The 22,201-nt window shown below is 41.5% G+C and overlaps 1 protein-coding gene across 5 annotated transcripts in view; it reads right to left on the reverse strand.

Moving 5' to 3' along the window:
- Nucleotides 1–22,201, reverse strand: part of aqr (aquarius intron-binding spliceosomal factor) — a 48,938-nt gene that overhangs the window by 10,080 nt on the left and 16,657 nt on the right. For all 5 annotated transcript variants that reach the window (XM_047337650.1, XM_047337647.1, XM_035610109.2 and 2 more), the window contains exons 20-32: nt 21,822–21,991; nt 20,578–20,819; nt 20,241–20,390; nt 19,660–19,729; nt 17,842–17,952; nt 17,098–17,207; nt 13,937–14,072; nt 12,451–12,660; nt 10,516–10,653; nt 10,331–10,402; nt 8,941–9,128; nt 8,631–8,802; nt 5,116–5,286 (exon numbers count right to left, since the gene is read on the reverse strand). In XM_047337650.1, coding sequence (XP_047193606.1) covers nt 5,116–5,286; nt 8,631–8,802; nt 8,941–9,128; nt 10,331–10,402; nt 10,516–10,653; nt 12,451–12,660; nt 13,937–14,072; nt 17,098–17,207; nt 17,842–17,952; nt 19,660–19,729; nt 20,241–20,390; nt 20,578–20,819; nt 21,822–21,991 — 1,940 coding nt within the window. The remainder of the gene's footprint in view (nt 1–5,115; nt 5,287–8,630; nt 8,803–8,940; nt 9,129–10,330; nt 10,403–10,515; nt 10,654–12,450; nt 12,661–13,936; nt 14,073–17,097; nt 17,208–17,841; nt 17,953–19,659; nt 19,730–20,240; nt 20,391–20,577; nt 20,820–21,821; nt 21,992–22,201) is intronic.

The raw sequence follows: 22,201 nt of genomic DNA on the forward strand, positions 1-22,201 counted from the left end.
AAAAAATGGGACTCGCATGACATTGGAGCATTTCTACATCCTGGACTGGTATGAAACTCAAAATCACATCATGGGCACACATGATGAACAAATAGGTAACACAATATCTGGAAACTTCAGCTCCCAAGGTGTATTTCAGAAAGGAACATCCAATCACTGACCTTAAAACTCTATCACACAGGATTAAAAAAAAAAAATCCTCTCCATAGTAACCACAGCTAAGGCTTAAAGGGGCAGTAAGCGATTTTGGAGAGAGCTCGTCTCTCTATTTGTTGTTGTCGTGATTTTACTGCTCTGGCTGGGCAAAAAACCCACAACCTTTGGTATGGAAGTCCAACGCACTAATCACTAGGCCAAAACTGTGGAGTTCCAGCGCCACCCGCTAGCACGTCTCTTAAGGTGTTAACGAGGGATGTCTACAAACTGCACTCACATTGTTGTGTTCTCGCATTGTTTTTATTTTCGATTTACAGAGTCAGGGCTACATAAAATGAATGGTCTTAACATAAAGCTATAGGCTAATTACATAATAAGAGAGAGTCTTGTGCTTTAAAGTCAAGTAACATTACGAAACAAAAAAAGTGATATGGGAATAAAAAAAAAAAGGAAAAACCCACTCGGAGAACAAGAATCTCCTCCTTCTTCGTAATGGCATTAGCAGTCAAGCTAGAAAGAATGCTGTTAGATTGAACTTCCTGAAGATAAGGAGCGTGAGACTACAGGTTACAAAAACAAATAAAAATAAACAAGTGAGAAGTCCTTTGCTGTTGTACAGACATTACTACTATCAGGTTATATAGGGTACATGCAGAGAAACCCAAAGCCAAGCAGAAAGAGGTTGGCGTTTCCTCTAGAGATCTATACTAGAGTGGATCAATAGGACATCGGCTACCTCCAAGAAGCCACACAAGCCCAGGGGTCTCATTTATAAAACTGAGAGTAGGATCCTTACTAAAAGCGTACGTGCGCCCAAAAGCCCAAAATGGCGTACGCCGAAAAATATTCACTTATAAAACCGTGCGTACGCACACCTGTGTGCAATTCTCCCTTTATAAATCACAGATCCCCTACAAGTGTGCATACGTGAATCAGCCTCATATTCCGCCTCGTACACGCCCATTTTAACCATAAATAGTCAATGCAAATCACCTCATGAATGCTTATCCGTATATATTAATGGCCCTGGCATCCAATTGTTCTTTCGTTCCGACGGGTGAGAAAAAGAAAAAAAAAAACGTCACTTCTCAGACACTGACATAGACTCGGCTGTAGGGAGGTGGACGCCCGGAAAACAAGGAGGTCCGAAGAAACAGAGTTGCAGTAGTGAATTTGCAGTCTGTCTAAATGCTGCAGTTTCTCAGGGCAAAGGGGAAGTTTCTCTGTGTTGTGCCGCTGTTGAGGAAGTAAAAGGAGTTGGTCACCGGAGTGAGAAAAAAGAATTCCGAGCGCTGTGTGTGAGGCGTCAATCGCTCTTCTCACATTTACTTTCTACAATCTGACTTCAGTTCACTACCTCACCATCTGTGTCGCTTATTCCCCTTGTCTCAAGAACGTGCGTACGGGTCAGAGTTTGCTAAAGGTGTGCACATTCTCCCGTCAAGTTTGTTTTTTATAGATCACCACCTTTGCTTGGGAAGTGGCGTACGCACGTTTCCAGCCCCGTTTTGTGCGTACGCCACGTTTATAAATGAGACCCCAGGACAACAGCAACCAACACATGAACCATCCGTGCTAAATAAAACATCCTGTGGTTGTAGTAACCACCCTCAACTCGCCGTGATCCTGGAACTTCAATTGCTGAAACCTTCAAGTGAGTATGAATGTGTGAAAGAGGGTAACGAGGTAAATACGACAATATTTATGTCGGTCTCTGTTGCTATGCAGAACAAGTGCAGCACTAGAGGCAACAATATGTCGCTTTTACAATAGCATGAGGCGTCGAGCGCTGCATGTTCACGTCAAGTGTTTTATGTGAAAGTCAATGCACGTGTCAACACAAATGTGGCATACACAGGCAACCTCCAGCAGAACCTTTACCGACTATGGATTATATAGACTGGGTTTACGAGACTATAACCGCATTGGTTTCAACAGAAACAGTGCAACTTGTTTTGCAGAGAAGGGATGAGGGATCAGAGAGTCAGAGGGGTTATTGTTCGCCCACAGACAGCGACAACGAAGCCCGGATAGAGAATCTTCCCCAAGGCGTAGCATTTTGCATGGTGTTAGTTATTTATGAGAAATCGTCCAGGGAGTGAATTACAGAGGTCATGTCATTGTGGCACATGCAATTCTGTGGATACAAGGACACGCATGCGCGCATACACACATTCACGCATTGCACACTGACATGTACACGAGTCAGACTGCTGGATCATTACATTTTTCAGGCACACATGATTTCATATCTGTCAAGAAAAAGGTATGCTGGGACAATTTTAGAAGACATGTTTCTATGCCAGCATCTAATTGTAACACATCCCAGTTCAGGCCAACTTTCTTTTGTTTATGTCGTTATCAAAGTTCCTACTCTCAGAAAATGATGGAATTCCACTGAACGGATAGGCTGTGTGTGTGTCTGTGTGTGTGTATAATTAATTTCTTCTCAACTGTAGATACATTGTTTGGTCTCTGGGCGGAGACTTGTGTGGGGATAACATATGTAATGACTCTTAATGCATATTGCATTTATGCAATCATGTTTTGGTTAGTGACCTGGATGAATAAATCTGTGCAAGGGTTTAAAATACAAACCCCAAATCAAGGCAACTTAAATGGACTAACGGTAAACTAAATAAAACATCCTGAATGCGAATATATTGGTGTATAACTGAATCCATGTTTTTGCCAACTGCTGAGTTAGGTATTCAGTGTGTTCATTTGAGTTTGAGACTGACTGGTGCTAACTGGCCTCCCTTAATCTAAGTCATGACAGCAAAGAGTACTGGTTGTTGACATTTGCATGGTTTTAGCCACAGTGACACATTGTCACACCGGACCCGATGCTTTGTCATGACCTTTCAGCTGCTCAGCATTTTCCCACAAGAGTCCCTTCTTCTTTGTCATCCCTCTCCCTCTCAGCAAATCTAACAGCCTGTCACGCCTGTCACTTTATTGCTGGGCATGCATTACTGACTGAGGCCACGAGCACACGGAATAATGCTTTCTGTCTTCAACTTTGAGGGGCATCTAACATGACCAAGCAAAGTTTCTGGCTAGATGTCAGAACAGAGGATACACTTGAGGACCAAGCAACAAGCTGGGGCTGTACATTACAAAACACAGACACAACAATAGGAGGGATCATTATACACTCCAACCCTGCAAGTTGAAGAACGCACCTTTAATTCAAAACAACAATATCTTATCACATGCGATTTTCTCCCCTACCTTCTTATTAGACAATCAATGAATAGCAAATAGCTCTTGTGTGTACCTTCATACATTAAAAAGATAAATCTGGTGATATTCCATATTCATATAACTCTCAACAAATAACATGAAAAGTCAAACAAACAAAGCATGTTACATCCCATTCATCTGTGCCTTAGACTGCCAAATAGTAAGGAAAACTGTATAATTACATACTAATAATTTATGTTCCACTAGTAATTAATTGGCTTAGAGCTGAGTATTACCAAACTAAATACTGAAAGATGGACTGGTGCAATGTTAGTCATTTCATTATATCTGTTGTCAATTTATTAAATAACAAAAATGATTTTACATAAAATTCTCAAAAGATAAAACCCCCAACAGAATATTAACAGTCATATCGACATGTCACACTACAATTACATTTACCAGTGTGGGGAATCACCTTGCTTTATCGCTCACACTATACAAGACACAGTAAAAACAACACACTGACCCTGCGTCACTATGACACAATGAAACTACAAATGATGGGTGTAGTGTTGCTTTTACTCTGGACTGCATAAATAGTCTGTGACATTGTTAAGTCTGTGAAAGGCCTGAAAAACAGGGACCAAAGAAAGGTGAGAGAATGTGGGAAGGGGGGGAAAAGAATGAAGAGAGAGGAAAAGCATAACCTGAGGCTAGCGGGTAAAAGCATTTGGCAGTACAAACAGAACGGGGATGGGAAACTGTGCCAGCGCTTTACTGACTTAATGCAGTATAAAGGAAGGAAAATAAGTTCAGGGGAATAATGTGGGCTGGATGAAGACAACTCCACAGGGATCCTTCAGGGATGAACACAGCTCAGAGTTTACGCCCACTCTCTAAGCATTCAGACTCTTTAAACAATTTCCTGCGCACGCACGCTCACAAACACCTCAGTGAGTTGGATTTACAGAGGTATGCAATTGGCTGGTATGCACACTGTTGCTGAGAGAGGGCACAGCAGTGTCCTGCTCTATTTGGGTCTCATGACCTGCAGCAGCCTTAACGGTCTCATGATTTGATGAAGCTGGACAATGAATTCCATGATGAATTTTTTTTTTTGCTTTGCTTTCTATCCTGTGGAAGTTTAATTAATTTAGATTCGTTCAATTTCAAAGATTGGTGTGTTTTACTTTGTAAAATGTTGCAGTTAGAATGTAAAAATCTACTGAAATGTAAACAATATTGAATTTGCGTTAATGTACTTAAAGAGAACAAGTGTGTGTTTGTGGCAACAGTTGGCAGAAACAGAAAAAAGCCTTGTGAGAACTGAGAGCTGTGAATTTCTCCTTCACTGTAACAGAGAATAAGTGGCTGGTGAATTGATAGCAGCTGACATCTAGAGGTGTGAAGAAACTGTGTTCATGTGTGTGTCATGTGCATTAGGTACGTACAGTATGTCCCCACTTAACTAGTCTGACAACACACATATATAATATATTGAGTGAAAACACGTCTGTTGGGACTGTGGATTCCTTCCGGACAGAGGAGGAAAAAAAGGTGTTACCTTTAGGAGTGTGCACTGTGAAAGCATCGGGTGTTTCTGTGCTACACGACTGGTGAAATATGTACATGTCGTATATGTGGTAGAGAGATTACACAGAACAGGACTGAATACTTGAAAGATCATTTTTTCATGAGGAAATACTTGTTAGAATGGACTGCGTCCTACTTCATGCATGCAGCTGTGTGAAGTGGTGCGTGTGTCCTCACCTTGTTAGGCTGTGCGAAGAAGGGGTTGCCAGCACAGCGTTGGTTGATGACATCTCTGATCAGGTGTTTCTGCCCATTGTAGGTGGTGAGGATGCTGATGCGGTCAGCCGGGTAGCCCAGGAGACGCATGTACATGTACAGAGCCACAGTATACTCTGCCTCCCCCAGGTTCTTCACAGGAGAAAGGAAAAAGGGAAGAGGATAAGATTTACATTATTATATTGGATAAACATGGGTTTCTCTTCCTAACCGCACATCCAAGGCTGCCTGTCTGCCGTGTTTAACACCTTGCTCTTCACATTCTCCTGTAACATCTTTCTCTTGCCCTATCTCGCCTGTCAAGTGTTTAACTTTCCAGCCAGATGAAAGCCGGCTCACTGATGCATGAGTAGCCGTCTGATTTGGGCTGGAATTAATTGCCTCAGACAGAGCTCAACGCCACCACTAGGCAGTCTGGGACAAAATGTCCCATTCTAGAACCCCTACATAGTGGCACAGAGTGTGTGAATGGCAAATTTCTACTGTCGCTTTGATATTCATTAAGAGGGGAATATCAGTAGTGTGACAAAAGGCTGCATCATCAAACAATTTCATTACTCAAAATCATACCAAAAATCACTGTACTTACATGTGCACTGGGAAAGCCACAATTTTTCAAAATAGCTACTGCAAGTTGTAAAAAATGTTAAAAGTATCACGGGAGCAACAGTACTATAAAAAAAAATATATATTTATATTAAAATACACTAAACATGGTAACGTGCAAACATGCATGTACATTACAATCAACAAATTCCTCAGCATGTGTATTCTGGCTCCAAGGCTATACTCTGCCCTTCAAAGGTGACCAAAAAAAGGAAAAAAAGAGGGCAACAGTTTGCATTATTCATGCAGTTTCAATTAAGCCTGGACTGCAGCCTCACATCTTCGATAATAATTTATGCAGCTTCATCAACTGTTCCTGCCCAGCTGCACTGGAGTCAACACATCAAAAACAGTGACAGCCTTTGTTATTCCTGATCCATTACCTGTCTCAAAATGGCATGAATTCATATTCTTAATAACCACACCATTTCAATTCTTCACTCAGGTTTGGCAGTAAACGTCAGGTAGGAGTTACTGCTGTTTTAAACAGGATATATTGAAAATCATCTACAAAATGTTGAAAACAATATGATGCTTCAACATTATCTGCATTTCAGTGACAAGGTGATTGATCTGCCCACATGTATTCAGTGTTCTACCTGGCCGTTCCCTTACTGTTGTGCCAAGTTCCGACATCACGCTTCACCAATCCCACCAAGAACAAAATATCAAGGCAGTAAAGACACCACTCCATTTAAGAACTAAGATCAAGGTAAACAACTAGTTTTAGTTAAGAATCTGACTGTATTCAAAACAGTTTGATTGGTTATGAGAACCATATACATATGCATGAGTCTCTCTCGCTCACACTCACGCACACACGGAGTAATATCTAAGTAGACATCTGGCTGGCATTTCCAGCTTTCCCTACCTCATGTGCATGTTTAACATAAATGTGATCTAATGCCCTAACACCCCAGAGAACTCGGTAACCATGACAACGAGGTCAGACCCAACCCGTTTGAGTTTGAGCCAGTAGACCGAGGCAAGGCGAAGACTGTGGAGGATGAAGAGATGAAACGGGGAGAGAGAGAAACGGAAGGTGAAGGAGATACCAACAAAAAAAAGGTAAATAAATACATATAAATCTAAACTACCTATGATTGACACCCACCGTGCCATTTGCTCTTAAGCGATTTCAAATGTAGCTTGCGAAGCAGAAAAGGCAAGACTGGCAAGCCTAGTGGCTGAGTAAAGGCTTTTTCCTAACAGCAGAAGATGTGGATTTAGATAAGCATCCACCCTGTAAGACCCATTTGACAGCTTGGGAAGTACTGTGAATGGGCTGAGACTCAATATGGAAAGTGCTTTAGCAAATGAGCCGAAGGAGCAAAAACAGACCTTTGGACTGTGGATTGTTTGTGTGCCCACGTGTGTGTCAGTTCCTGTGTAGGTGTAAAACAGGGGTTTGTGCTGTGTTTGTTCAGCTGTGACAGGCATTCAGCAAGCACTGGATACAATTACTTCTCTAGAGTCCAATTTATCCCCTCTGGTTCCTAGTAAAGTGTGTGTGTGTGTGTGTGTGTGTGTGTGTGTGTGTGTGTGTGTGTGTATGCACTTGAGTTAAAGACCTTATGGACTGAGAACATTTTAGCTGGTCCACACTCTCTGATACAGCTTCAATGGAGTTTGAGGGTTAAGACTGGTAAGAAAATATGACTAGGTTAGGGTGAGGGTTAAGGTTAGGAGTCTAGTTGTGAGGGGCTGGTGAATGAATTCTGTCAATGACTGTCCTCACAGCAATAGAAGTACAAGTTTGTGTGTGCGTCAGACATAGTGAGTGCTACTGGCAATGCCGCTGAGGAGGCAGAAAATGGAAACAGGCAAATGGAGTAGAGGTTCATGTGACCGGGAGCCTCGAGAAGTTCACATGGTCTGGATTTAAGAACAAAACGCTTCACAGCCATTAGCGTGCACAATGTTCAGTGCTGCACCAACATGACGCACTGTGATACATTCTTTGGCCAGTCAGCTTACAAACAAACTAGCATCTCAATTGATACATTTTCTATTTGTCACATATTTTTTATAATTAGACAAAATAACCCTTTACCTGAAATCTATAGCTTCAGGATTTGTGTTGACTTCTAGCTCTGATGTGTTTATTATACAAAATTATCTAACTAACATGGTTTAGTCAAGTAACTAGTTTTGATTGTTAATGTTTACATGGTAGTTTTACTGTTAAATTTGAAAAATGTGTTTAAAAAAATGTTTACACACCCCAAAAGTCCCCACCCCTACACGCAGTCTGAGGTGTTTCAGCAATGTCATGAAACACAATCTGGTCTGTGCTGGACAGCCAGTGTTAGCTGCACACCAAGCGATGTTATGAATATATTATATGGACTGGTAGCTAAACCATTAGAATTTAAAAATGTATGAAGTGCTGTGTAGCAACCAATTCAGAGGAAATGGAGGCTAGGGAGGAATATGGTTCTCTGCTCTGATGGAACTAAATGTGCATGAGTGTGTATCTGTGCAAAGGAGTATATAAATTGTGTTTGGAAACTGCCACACATTCTGTAACAAGAAACATTTCTGCTGTTCCGACATTGTGCGTATAACTGTGTGCTGGAGATATACTGAATACTGCTGTTAAATACCAGGTTTTCACAGTTATCCTAACACTTATCCAATTTCTACTCTTAGTATTCAATTTCAGCTTTGTTTTAGTTTGTTTTCACAAAAGATGAATGGTTTTACGTTTCAGAAAATGACAAATTTCAGAGGATATTCATGTTGCTGTGTAATAATTTTACTTTAGGTTGTTTATTTCTAAAATTAAAAAGGTTTGAAGTATGTACTATTCCTTTCAAATAATGGATGTGCTGAGTGTTTATTTATGTACTGCAGTGTGGACTACTGACCTGGTAGAAGTAAGGGTTGGGCTCAGATTCCCCCACCCCATTGAAGTCCTCCACATTAATTAGCTGGAAGTCAAAGGTTATCCCAGGGTTGGGCACCTGGAACTCAGGCAGTTGCTGGACATGAGGTAGGTTCCCCAGGTGTTTGTAGCGCCAGTTGTACAGATTACACAGGCTGAGGGGACAGGGGAGACAATGACACAATGTTGTTACTGTGTGCACTTTAAACGAGGGGACAGCACCAACCATTAACACACTGCACCCATTGTAAATTCAAAACGGACAATTAATGTGTTCTGCAAGGCCGACCCACCTCGCACGTGCACGGCCCTGTGCGTCCAGATCTATGGTGGGCACTCCCAGGCGCACAAATCTGGTGAAGAGAGACTGTTCCATGTTGGAGTACTTCTGGAAGGCCATGTTCTTGATAACAGGGGGCAACTGGTGGTGGTCTCCAATCATGATCCAACGCTTCAGCCTGCTGTAGCCATCCTCTGGGTTCTATGAAGAGAAGAACCGAGAAAAATAAATGGTTATAGACGATATTGAAAAAAAATATAAGTCAGCCAAAAGGTCACAATGCAATTGGTTGTGCAGAATTCCCTTTCCTCTGACGAACGCAGGATCAATCCTGTTTTATTGGTGACTAAACATAACCAATAAATGTTGATGAAGCTGGGCATCCTATGTGAAAGTCCTGAACTTTTTCCATTCACCCACCACATTTTCTTCAGAGTATGGATTTGTTTTTTTGTCTATCCAGACAGGAAGTGACAATTATGAAAATAATAATAATAAAGGAAAAAAAAACACAACTCACAATTCGCTTGCGTAATGCACCAATGAACAGGCTCACCACCTGTGCTACACTCTTAGCATTTTTTTCAGGAACCACGCTCTCAACAGCAAACACACCTCCATGGAAGAAGACTTCCAATAGATATGAATGGCTCATTCCAAGCTAACAAAAACACCATTCTTAAATTCAGATGAATATAAACGCATGTAATGTAATGTAAACTCTAATATAATAATGAATGTTGAATTCCCCCCTAAATCGTACACGCAGGTCCTTTCAAGTTGAGCAAGGCAGTGAAGCATGACGTGCCACAATAGCCCTTAGTTTACTCAGGTTTCACATCACGATTTTTCTAATTAGAAATGGTTTATTTGGGTCTTGACCTCAGACAAATCTGATACACCCAGCATTGTAAGTCAAGAGCTGATGTAGTCACTGAAATCACTGATAAAAAAGATGAATGACTGAACAATGAGAGGGAAGTGGAGGAAGAGGAATAAATAGTTTAACCGTGACGTAAACCTGGCAGACGGCTCTGGCTATGGCTCACTAGAGAAGAGAGATGGAGAGGAGCTCTAGCGAAGTTGTTGGACGGGCTGATGTGCTTAACGATCTCATCTGTAAACAGACATCGGCACTATCTCGGACAATTAGGCACAACTACCAATGACAAGCACCATTAATGTGGTTGGAGCCCATCAGTCAGACCTTAAGAGGGAAAGTCAGTTGAAGTAGAACAGAGTCTTGAGTTAACTATTAAACAAAATTTAATGTGGAAATTTACTACAGTACCTCAGGCTTGGCAGGGACATTTCAGGCAGCGGATAGGTGTAGATCTCAATCTCATTCATTAATCGTGCACATATTAAGTTAATGTTTCACGACTAAGTCATAAGAGGGTTACCTGTAACAAAAGAGGGATGAAGGTCTCGATCTCCAGAATCTGGGCAGCTTCTTCCATCAGGATGTTGTCATACTAATGAAGAGAATCAGCAATTAAACCTTGAACACAAATACTTAAAAGTAACGATAGTAAATAGAAGGTGTAAAGAGGGTGTGAAGTCATTGTGTCAGCTGAGAGGAGCCTACCTTAAATCCCAGCTCCACCAGGTCATGACGTTTGAGTGCAGCATGTGTGCAGGTCATGGCGATGATTTTGGCTTCCTTCACCAGCAGATACTTGGAGCGGTCCAGTCCACTCCTCAGCAGCTCAAAGGCCCTAAACTCCTTTCAGGGCAGAGAAGAGAAAAGTTAAGGTATAAGTTATAAATCACTAAACACAGAAAACTTCCAAAGACAGCCACAAAAGGTGAGGAAGGTGCCTGGTAACCTACCCTGCATGCTAATAAATCATATAATTAACATAATCCCTCTGCTCTCTACTCTAATTGGGAGACAAGTCCTGTTCGGGGGTGATCTGATCATCAGATCTCAAAAGTGTTACAGAAACCAACCAGAAACAGGGCTCCTATGAACAGAGTATACTCTGCATAGTTTGCTGTTCAATAGCTGCAACTTGAGGAGTACCGTAGCACATATTGTCTAACATGGCTTATACAGCAATGGAAAATTGATTTTTACCAAAATACCAGCCAGTTCACTTCGGAAAGCCTATAATCATGGCAGTGTGAAAACCACGCTGCTGAGGGGGGGTATGGGTAAAACAGGCTATTTTCAGGTTGCCACACTCACTGTACAGAGGATGGAAAGGGAGAGAGGGGGAGTGAGGATTGGAGAAACAGACTCGGACAGCACTGGGGCATGAATATTTGATGTGTTACTATTTTAGCACTATATTAAACCAATCAAAACATGAAATATTGATGAGATCTATTTTTAACCCCCATGGCTCCAGAGCAGTTGAAGGGTGAAATCAAGAGGTTAAGGATTCAGGGACAATGAGAGGGGAGAGAGAGAGAGAGAGGGAGAGAGAAAGGTAACCAACGGTAAAGGTGTGGTGGGACTGCAGAGGAGGAAACAGGAGATGTTGATAGAGAAGAATCCCAGGAGGCACACTGTGTCCCTGTCTGTCTAGCAATAAATCCTGAGGATATTCCTATGACAGCTTATTCTAAACTGCTTTTACATTTGAAAAGGCAGACAGATAAGCAAGTTCAGCAGGATGTTGCTTCCCCTACCCTGCGCTACTGACAGCAATACCTCTTAATGGGTGCAGATTTCACTGCAGCATGGGTGAGGCTAAGGGAGGAGGGAGAGGTGCTGTGATGCAGTGATACAGAGGCCAGCCAGATAAATCAAGGTCACCACATGTGTTGGGATATTACCTCCAGCCAATAACTTCTTTATTGCTTTTCAGAGACCTTCTCGGTGTTCCCATAAATCTGTAATGTTATTGTTATCCATATAGAAATATAGGAATGATAACACATCTTCAGCCACCAGTTTGAGTGTGAAAAAAGAGTGACAGAGTAAAAATGCAATTTTGTTTGTTGCTTATCTTTCCATCAAGCACTGTTAAGAATCTTACATAATGATTCACTCTTTCAACTGAAGCACAGAGACAGGTGATGACTAAAAGTGGCAGGAGAGCTGGTCATGAGCAGACGCATTCACAAAGTGACAGTGTCTCACCAATTACTGTTAATCTACAACAGCCTGTCACTACAGTGGCCAGTAAGGCACAGTTACTTGTGCATGAGGGAATGTTCAACACCTGGACACACAGCTGGCAAACAGTCTGTGAGCAACAATAAATACAGCTATAATCTGTGTCTGTGTTTGAGTCAAAAAAGGAAGAGACATGTTTACCTTTGATTGGCTGGAAACTGTGTGTTAATGTGCGCTTTTGTACACGTTACCCGTTTCTCTGAATTGTGGTGTAAAGCATGTTTAATTACAACACAATTCAAAAGCATGGCAATTAATAGAGTACTGCCATGGTCTATAAATAAAATTGCCTCGCCTTATTGCACTCAAGTAACATGTTTACATCCCTACTGGTTGTTGCTCAGCGGGGGAGAGTGTGTGTGTGCGCACACGTGCATGTGGGTGTGTTGTTCTTACTTCCAGCTGGGTAAATATTTTCTTGATGTGGCGGTAGCAGCCCTCTGCGATGTCCATGTCCTCTTCATACGACCGGCCCTTGAACACAGGCTGGGGGGCATTGGAGAAGTACTTGTGGAAGGGAAAGCATGCAGCCACGACCTCCACCTCCACGTTCTTGCCCTGTTTAGGCCGGACTTTGCTCATGTACTGTTCCCAGCGAGATATCACCTGCAATGGGCAGAGAAAGCAAATATTAAGGTGCTTTAGCAGTGTCCTGTGCCTACTGTAAATACTCTGCTTGGTTTGGCGAGTGGTGGTGCCTCAGTGAAGCAATGCAGAAGAAACAATCAGTTCACTGGCAGGTTTAATGGGTTGATTATGCATGCATGCTGCTAAAATTATATACTGTAGGCTGAAATATTAACAACAAAGTACATTGGCATCACAATTGTTTTTAAATTTAGAAAATCACGGAGGTTTAATGTTCAACAAAACGCTGTATGAGCACACAAGGGGTTTCGCATGGCTCTGTCCAGCCTAAATGATGCTTGCTGTATTTTCTTCATAATTATTTGACCCCCTCTAAAAGCACATTTAACACAAATGAGCAAATGAGAACAGATCGCCTCACTCTTTCAGAGGTGCCCCCGCTGAGCTCCTAATAAACAAGCTTCAACCAAACAGCAGGACAGCAAAGTTCTATAAAAACCTTTGTGAAAAAAAAAACTTTAAGGAGAACATTAATGAGTCCGCTGGAGGACTCCGCTTAATTGTGTGTTAAGTATCCGTCTTTACGGACCATTAGGACCACCATCGGAACCTAAACATACAAGGTTTCCATACAAATACATTTTCATCAGAAGGAAAATTCTGCTCAAGGTCACAGATTCACTTTAGCACAACTCCGTGACACAATCATGGTGACAAAATCTGTCATATAAACAAAGTACGAAATTCCCCACTCACATGCACACAGATCCCTACTAGTGTAGCATTAGAATGCAGGTGAGTAATTGTCTGCAGAGGTTCATTTTTCCCAGCAGCCTGACAGGACAGTGATAATCAGGACTGAGGAATAAACTGTGAGAGTTGACACTTTCTAGTAAATTGCAAGAGCAGCGAGTCTGTCTTATGGAAACTTCAATACTGTCTGGATTTTATTGGCATGAATTCGTATGAGGAACAGGACAGACAATACAGAAAAATCTATTCTGAATCATTCTGCAAAACATCAACTGGATCATCTTAAATTTCTCTTGCACTTCTGAATCAATATAAATATCCATAAACACATTTCAAGGACGCTTAGTGGCTTAAAAGTAGGACTAAGAGGAGCGACAAACTATTAACACAATCAGGACTAATAATAAGTTTGTTTTGCTAAATTTCTTTGCAAAGAGGAAAATCACAAATATTGCCTATGACTCAACAATCACATGTTGCATTTCTTTTTCTCTGCACATAACAAAAACACACACACACACACTCCTTGTTATAGTCTTACCTGGTAGAGGTAGAAGTGTCCAGCTGTTTCACAGGTGTAAGAAACATCTCCCGGGACATCCAAACTCTCCTGTAACCTCCCCACCTCTCCAAGGAGCTCCAGCCTTCTGGCTAGGACATAGTTTACTCTGCCATATCTGGAGACAGAGAGCACAACATAGTTAGTCAACAATCTCAACACTTCACTTTTTTGTTTTAGCATTAAGAGACAGCTAAAATCCTCGGGAGCAACAAAGATGTGACAAGATTGGTTTATAAGAGCGACCTACATGCTTGTGCAGCAGCCCAGACAGAGACGTCAAACAAACTACTGAATGCAACAAACCGCTAATAGAACGTTTCCTCTACTTGTGGGTTCAGCCTCTCATCTGATCTGGATCACTTCCCATCATGGTTTCATGGTCATTTATTGTCCACGAATTGATTAATAGAGCAGAGTTGATCTTAATCTGATGGTTGTGTTGTTATTGTTGAGAAAACTGTGATTGTGGTAGTAATTTCCTTAATTGTATCTCTGCCATTGAATCAGAGCATGCAGATGCTCAAATTCTGGTCAGCTGAGGGCACATGGTGTTTCCAGTAAAATATATTGTAAATAATTATGACCTTTGATTACAGGAGCTATAGATGACGATGACTGCTCCTGACTGTATAAAAGGTTTCTTTAGGATCTATTATGCATCCTGTTGTGCAGCTAAACAATGCTGCTTAAGAACAATTAGCAGGTGGCACTGAAGTGAGCAGCACACACACAGACAGGAAGTTGGAGGGGTCCCAGGCTAATACTAGAGGTGACTCTATTTCTAGACCCAGTAATGAGATCTTCGATCAGCAGATGACTCAAAGACGATCACGCTGATCTGCATTTTAAGCCTGAAAAGACAAATAAAATAAAAACGTAGAATGACCTTGCTTCCCAGGATGACAGATCAGTAATGCATTCAGATACTCACTGAGAGAGAAATCCAAAATGTACACCAGGTGTGAACAACAGTCTGAATTTATCAACAGTTACTTCACAGATTAAGAAAATGCAAAATTTGCACACAACAGCAGGAACTGTGGTCGAACCTGGATGACAGTACTGATTTGAATGAGTCAAGGGTACAAATAAGAGACTGCCAACAAATTAATTTTAAATGTGAACTCCTCTATGCGCTTTTCTCAAGATCTCATTAAAACGGCACAAAAATCCATCACCAAATGCAGGGAGGCACTGTTAATTGATAGTGCTGTAGCTTTCCCTTTGTTAGGCATTCAGAAGGAGCACTGCCTTCCATTTTTCATCTCATATACAGTGATAATTAAAACTCTCTGGCTCTTTGGTGTCAGTCGGGTGGAACTAGTGTGGAGTCTGCATGTTGTTATGAGGCAGCCAGGCAGCCGGGAACATATTAAATGTTGCTAGCCAAAGCTCTTTCTTTTATATCTGTGTTGCTGCATAATTTAAGAATGCAACAGACGGCTTCCCACTGTGCAGACCCCCAGTTCCCATACAGCACCATTCATACTTAAGTCATACACTCCCACTGAGCGGGGTATAGCAAATGAGACATGCATGACCCCTCCCTCCCTCCCCTCCTCCTCTGGAAGTGTTGCTAAGAGATATAGGGTGCAATTTGCTCAGAGCCACAGATGGATAAGGTGGTAATTAACTGTGTACGCTATATGGAAACTTTAAATAGAAAGAACATAAAAGCTGAATAATATTCAATAATAATGAGCTATATTTGAACACAGGCTTTAATAAAATAGAGAAGGCTCTAGCTTATTCATCTGACAATAGCGTTAAATATAGTAGCAGTCGTGTTGAACTGTAAATGTTTTGGGTATCTCTTTTTCTCGAGTCTATCATGAGTGCTTAAAGTGCACTGCCCCCCACCTTCGCTTCTCCCATCTCACTATGTCGCAGTAGTGTGGACTGAGTCACTATCCTTCAAGGCATTACGCACACGCGCACACACACACACACTCTTACAAAAAAGGCGTGGGTGAGAGAGTTGGGAACTACTGGAGCTTCCTTAACAGGACTCTAGTGGTTCTTGTCTGAGGCTATTTGTTCTGTGCCCTGCCACAAGTATAGTTTAAGGAATCGCAATACTATGCGTTAATGTGGCAATTAGGGTTGTAGACAAAGAAAGTATTGTAACAACTATGTTGGTTTCATCAAATCACAGTCAGGTAGTGTCTCCCACCACAAATTTAAGAGAGGCTCTTTCATGACTTTTGTTAAATAAACAAGTCTGCTGAAATGACATGTATTTATTCATGTACTTGTTTATTTCTTCTTGTATTTAGTCATTTAATTATCCCATTGTGTTGTTGTGGATAAATTATTCACTAAAGGGTTTCATTTATCTGAGGTTAAAAAAAGGACAACATTACTACTGCTACTTTCCTGTTCAGTGGAGGTTCTTAAGCATTGTGTTCAACACTCAAATTTTTTGTACCATACACTACATATTATGGCATATTAAGTATTTGCGAGAATTTGTCGGTGTAATGTATGTTTTCTTATTTTGGTCAGCCAAAGCTACTATAAGAGATATTTAATAAGACTAATATTTCAGAAGTGGGGAATAACACTGTAAAACTAAAAGTGTCAAGAACATCAAGAATTACTTATTATCAATGACATGGCATATTAAGTTTTTTCATACATAGCCGTCATAAATCTCTCTCTTTGCAAAGCGTTTTGCCACCTGCCTCTTCTTGAATATCATGCTCAAAAATGGCCTGTACAAAGTGGGTCAATCAAACAGGCATTGCCCCTGAGTGCAGGGCTGTAAGGAAAGATCCCTTACCACTGGTGGAAAGGCCTGAGAGGCCAATGAAGATAAACCAGGTTTGTGGCATGGCATATAGAAGTATCTAGTAGCCCTGTCAGTGTGTTGGCTCACAGTTATTATGTATGTGGGCAGCTGGGATGCCTTAAAATGTGTGTGTGTGCGTAGGTTGTTGGCTGTGATCAAACAGTGAGCGTAGCCTCTGCACTGCATATGCAATTTGTTGAATGCACTTTCACATATGCATGTGTGAATTCATGTTGTCTCACATTTGCGTTTGTTTGGGTGCATCTGTCTGTGGGTGTGTGTGTGTGTGTGTGTGTGTGTGTGTGTGTGTGTGTGTGTTCTCTCTCCACCTGTCCCATGCTGTCCTCACCTGCTGAAGTCTTTCTCAGTCTCCAGCTCCTCCTCTCCGTGGCCAAGACGCAGGAGGTGACGCTCATCGATGTCTAGAGCCATGATCTTTTCAAACAGCTGGTTCAGAGCCTGGTGTAGAAATGAGCCATGGTAACGAGTAAACATGATCAAACAAGGAAAACCAATTTTAAATGTGTGTATATTGTTATCTACCAACAGTGCTAGTGGATATAAACTTGTTTTGAGTATCCTTTTTTTTTTGTCTGAATTTGGTCAGGTTCCATCGTACAGTGCTGCTGATGGTTGATTTGATGTGTTTGGCTTGATGACAGGCAGGTGTCTGTTGTTGTAAAATAAATAAAAATGTAAGGGAGAACTATTGCCAGAGAATAAGGTTTTTTATCTTTATATGCAGCTATACTTGTTGTGGATATGGTTCATTTCCATATGCTTCCACTGGTGCAAAACAATAGCAGATTACTTTATGATTAAATACTGAGGGGAGTAAGACCGGGGCACAGGGGAGCTTGGATTTTAATTTTTCCTCCAAGGTTTGAATATAACTATCGTCTGATTAATGGGCAGTTCTGAGTACAAGCTGTAAATTCTCTAGACAGCTTCTACAGAGTGTTGGGGATACTTTTCAGAGATCAGAGCTGGATTTTTTGTGTAGAAGTTGTGAGTGCACGCATGTGTGTGAGTGCACGTGTGCATGTGTGTGTGTGCATGTGTGTGTGTGCGTGTGTGTGTGTGGTGGGTTAACCTGGTTTGAATGTGTGACTATGAGGGTCCTCTGCTCAGGAAAGTTGTGATAGAGGTTTGAGATGATCTGAACGGCAACATCTGTCTTTCCAGTACCTGGTGGTCCTACAACCTGGAGAATCAGCACAAGGGAGGAATATGGATGGAAGGAAAGAAGAGAAGCATAATCAGAAGTTAGGTAATGTTGCAAAGGCACTCCCCCTGTAGACAATCTAGTGGTTGTGACAGCTAGGCCATGGGCATGTCAGAACAGGCTAGGCTAGCCCCCATCAATAGCTATGCTCAGATGGACCCAACACAGTGTGGTGTTGCCTGGCATGACAAGACAGTGCTGTTGACTGCACAGATGGGTGAGGAAACAGAGAGCTACTGAAAAAGGACTAAAGCCATAGGAGGCATAAACATATTATTATCTGAATAGCACTTCATCAGTGTTACCATAATAATAAGCCTTATATTTATCTAACTGGGAGAAATAGCACATCTAATTTTTTCAATTAATATTCATGAAACAGGTTAGTCTGAGTGTGGTTCTCTCAGGTGAGTAATTTCTGCTAAAAATAGTGGGTACAATTAGAAACCCCTGCATAAATCAGTGCATAATCAGCTCCTTGGTTTCCCAACATGAAAGACAAGCTAGGCAGACTGGGAGGTAGTGTGTGTGTGTGTGTGTGTGTGTGTGTGTGTGTGTGTGTGTGTGTGTGTGTGTGTGTGTGTGTTTGTTTGTTATGGCTGCTAATGACTGTGACATATGCCAAAAAGGGAGGTTTAAGAGAGCGAGGAGAGGAGCAGAAAACGGTTTGCATGCAGAGTTGCTTTTTACGACTGCTGATAGTCTACTTGCCTTATTTACCTCAAATCGCTGCGCAATAAATATCTCAGACCCCACCGCCAGCTTCCAGTCACCACAGCGGAATAGCACTTATGTCAAAAAAAGTGTTGGTGACGCTACTCTGGAGACACAATAGCAGGCTGGAGTGACACGCCTGTGGCTGTGCATATGAACTGAATGTATCCACAGCTGTGATACTATGTCATTTTATGCGTACATGAACATTTCACTGGCGATACCAAAATTGCAGAGGGGGTTTCGGGGAGATTTATCATCCCCCTACGTGAATGATGGAGATATCAGCATATTCACCGTTGAGGGAATTCCCTTGGTGTACACTACGAAGATTAATGTCTCCAAATCTTTGGCTTTATAGCAGCGGGCTGGAACAGTACGCACCTGCAGTATCTGCACTCACCCCAACAGCATTACACTCGCTCAAGGATAACTAAAGGATATGCATGATAACTTTATACGACTGGATTTAAAGTATGTATTTTTTGGCTTCACTTTGTCTGTTGAAGCCAAATATCCCAAATTACTATTTGTTGGAGGGTGTTAACATTGAGAGGCAGCTGGATCCATCTTACCAAGCTCCAAGCTATTTGCTTTTGGCTGAACTACAGCATCTTGGACCAATCCGTGTCCTTTGTGTGAGGAACTACTGGCAGCTATGGGTCTGAGAAACGGCTGTTCATTAACAACAACGGCGGCTCCTAAAGAGATTAGCGTAGATGCTGCTGTAGCATCAACATCATCAAAGCATGGCACGGAAGGCTTTTCTCAGTGGAAAAGATGTTTTCGCTCTTATTCAAAGAGAAGCTTACAATGAAGCCTTAACAGACGTCTCTGTGTGTCAAACCATCTGGTGCGTCAGGTTAGGAGGTTGTTGAAATGCTGCGATTTTTGTTAAATAATCTATCTCTTGCTCAAATTCAACTTGTGTGGGCAACTTATTCAACAAAACAATAAATAGCAGGTCCTTACCATGGTGAGTCCTGGCTGCATCCCAGCTCGAATGGCTTCAATCTGAGTAGGAGTGAACTGAATTGTGTTCCTGAAAGAAATTAACATTGATGATATTAGTAAATCAAGTTATTAACCTAAAATACTTAATGGCCTTGACAACATAACCAAATTAGTTTTTGGCTCCATTTTTTAAGGGGCACTTAATGCAACTTTTGTTATGACGCTTTTGCACACCATCTTGAAAGATTGTTAAGTCAGGGCTTCCCAGAGGACATGTTGTTGCAATGATGATTTAAATATCAAAGCGCAAACTGGAAATGTTAAAACACCAGCAGACGCATCTTAAATTTTGATGAAGGTCAATTAAGATGTGGTGTTCTAATGAGAACAGGAATATTAAAGTTTTTTTAGTTCACCTTTAACTGCATAGAAATTTACATTTATTATTGTTGGCAAAACCACAACCAAAATAGCACCACAAAATGACATGGTGCACAAGTCAGAAGAGACACCGTGTGGACGAGCGCAGACAAACAATTCAAAACTGCCAGGCCCAGTTGTTAATGGGACGGCATGAGTCTTGGCCTTGACCCTCTCACCGTTTAGGCTGGTTGTAGGGATACGGCCCGCGGTTGGGAGTGACATAGGGCTCAACGACCAAGGTCGTGTCTTCCACTTGGTCTTCCACAGGTTCCTCTGCCTTTCTCTTCTTCCCTTTTTCTGTTTTGTTTGAGATGGGAAACTTTATTCTGGAAAGCAAAAGGAAGGTGGTCATAACCCAATACAATACACAACAATATGTAGTATTGTGCCATCAATTGTGTCTAGTTTGCAAATTTTACAACAGAAAGTAAATAAAATACTAATAACTTGGATTAAGTTAAATCAACAATGACCTTTCTTTTTTCACTTGATTATTGGAGATTTGACTCTCACCTGAAAGGGGGGACCTGCAGGTCAGGATTCTCCTCAGTGACTTTTATGGTGTTGCCAGGGAAACACGAACGTAAATGGTCCAAAGACAGAAATGTGTCATTGAAGTCCAAAGCAGAGATCTGATTGGGCATTTTTGAATAGTGGGCACTGCCTGGGTCTCCATAGCCAAGGATAATGTCGTGAAGCCAGTCTGGGACAACGCACTCTGTGTTCATCAGGTGTCTGATGGTCTCGAGCACTGCCTGAAAAAGAAAGAAATGTGTGACAGTTATAAAAACACATTAAAATCCTACTGAATAAGGGCATGTCAGACAACAGACAACTATTCCAAATGAGGTGGTTTAGCAGGATAAGAATAGCTTTGTGGTGGGCTGATGGGATAGTAGGTAATTTGACTGACTGTCAATTATATTTTAATGAGCTGCAAACTGTCTAATACCCTATGCATCAAACGTAGTGTAGTGAAACGTTTTTATTTTATCTGTGCCACACATCAAAGAGGGAGAGGAATGTTTCTTGAATACCCATTAGTTCCTGTGTTTTTCAAATGCAAGGAGGGAAAAAAATGAACACTTCAAAAACATCTGACGCTCGTCTCGCTGGGGAAGACAGAAATGAATGTGTGGGATAGAAAAGGCAGATTTGACAAAGCCAAAATGAGAAGCTCTTAAATAAAAATCATGTGATACAAAAGGAGTTTTGTGCATTTACATTAAAAAAAAAAAAGTTGAACAAAATGGAGCAAAACAATATAAGACTGATGGGATTTTAGAAGTTTCACACATTAGTGTGGATAACTTCTATGACCTGATGTAAAACTTTGATATCTGAAAATAAATTAACGTAGATGTACCTTTACAAACCGTCTTTAAAAGCAGGGTTCTGCTGAGCAAACCGGTATGTTATACTAACAGTATAACATGGTTTTCGTTTGCTGACGGAAACCGTAACAACAGTATGCTCGCTGCCACAACGGGATTCTTAAGGTTGAGACCGCAGGGACATTACATGAATAGCCAGTGAAAACTGTCTCTCAGTGGGATCACTGGGGCCTTGAGTGGGTGGTAATCTTAGAGCTGCCCTGGCCCCAACCTTACAGCTACAATTCCAGAGAGAATATAATATGTGCGATACATCATTTAGAGGTGGTGTTGGTGGGACCAGAGCTCAAGGTCTGAAGATAAAGCACTCAAATACACTGTGCGGCGAGGGGCGACCTGTCCGCTTCAGAATGTGGTCCAAACCTTGAAATTGTTCTCCTTGGGTTTGCGTCTCATGATGATGTTGAAAGTCTCGTACGGGTCCTCAGTGCCACTCTGAATACTACCGGTCATGTCCTGTTGATACTGGTTCGAATCCAGCCAAACACGGAACGTTCTGGCGTCTCCTCGCAGCTTAGGCTTTGGCTCAGGCCCTGGAACAGAATGGTGGGGAGAGTACATGTTTGAGCAAGGAGGCAATGATAAGTGATTAGAAAATAAATATAGGAGCAATAAATCTAAAATTTGTGGGGCATATTTAAAACACATTTACAATTTAAGTGTACTATCGAAATAAAAACCTGAACAGAAAGTAAAGAAAATAAATCTCTTCACTTTCTCTGTCATTATTAAAACTGAATCCA

This window comes from Scophthalmus maximus, chromosome 15 (assembly GCF_022379125.1).
Source record: "Scophthalmus maximus strain ysfricsl-2021 chromosome 15, ASM2237912v1, whole genome shotgun sequence".
Classification (NCBI taxonomy): Eukaryota; Metazoa; Chordata; class Actinopteri; order Pleuronectiformes; family Scophthalmidae; genus Scophthalmus; species Scophthalmus maximus.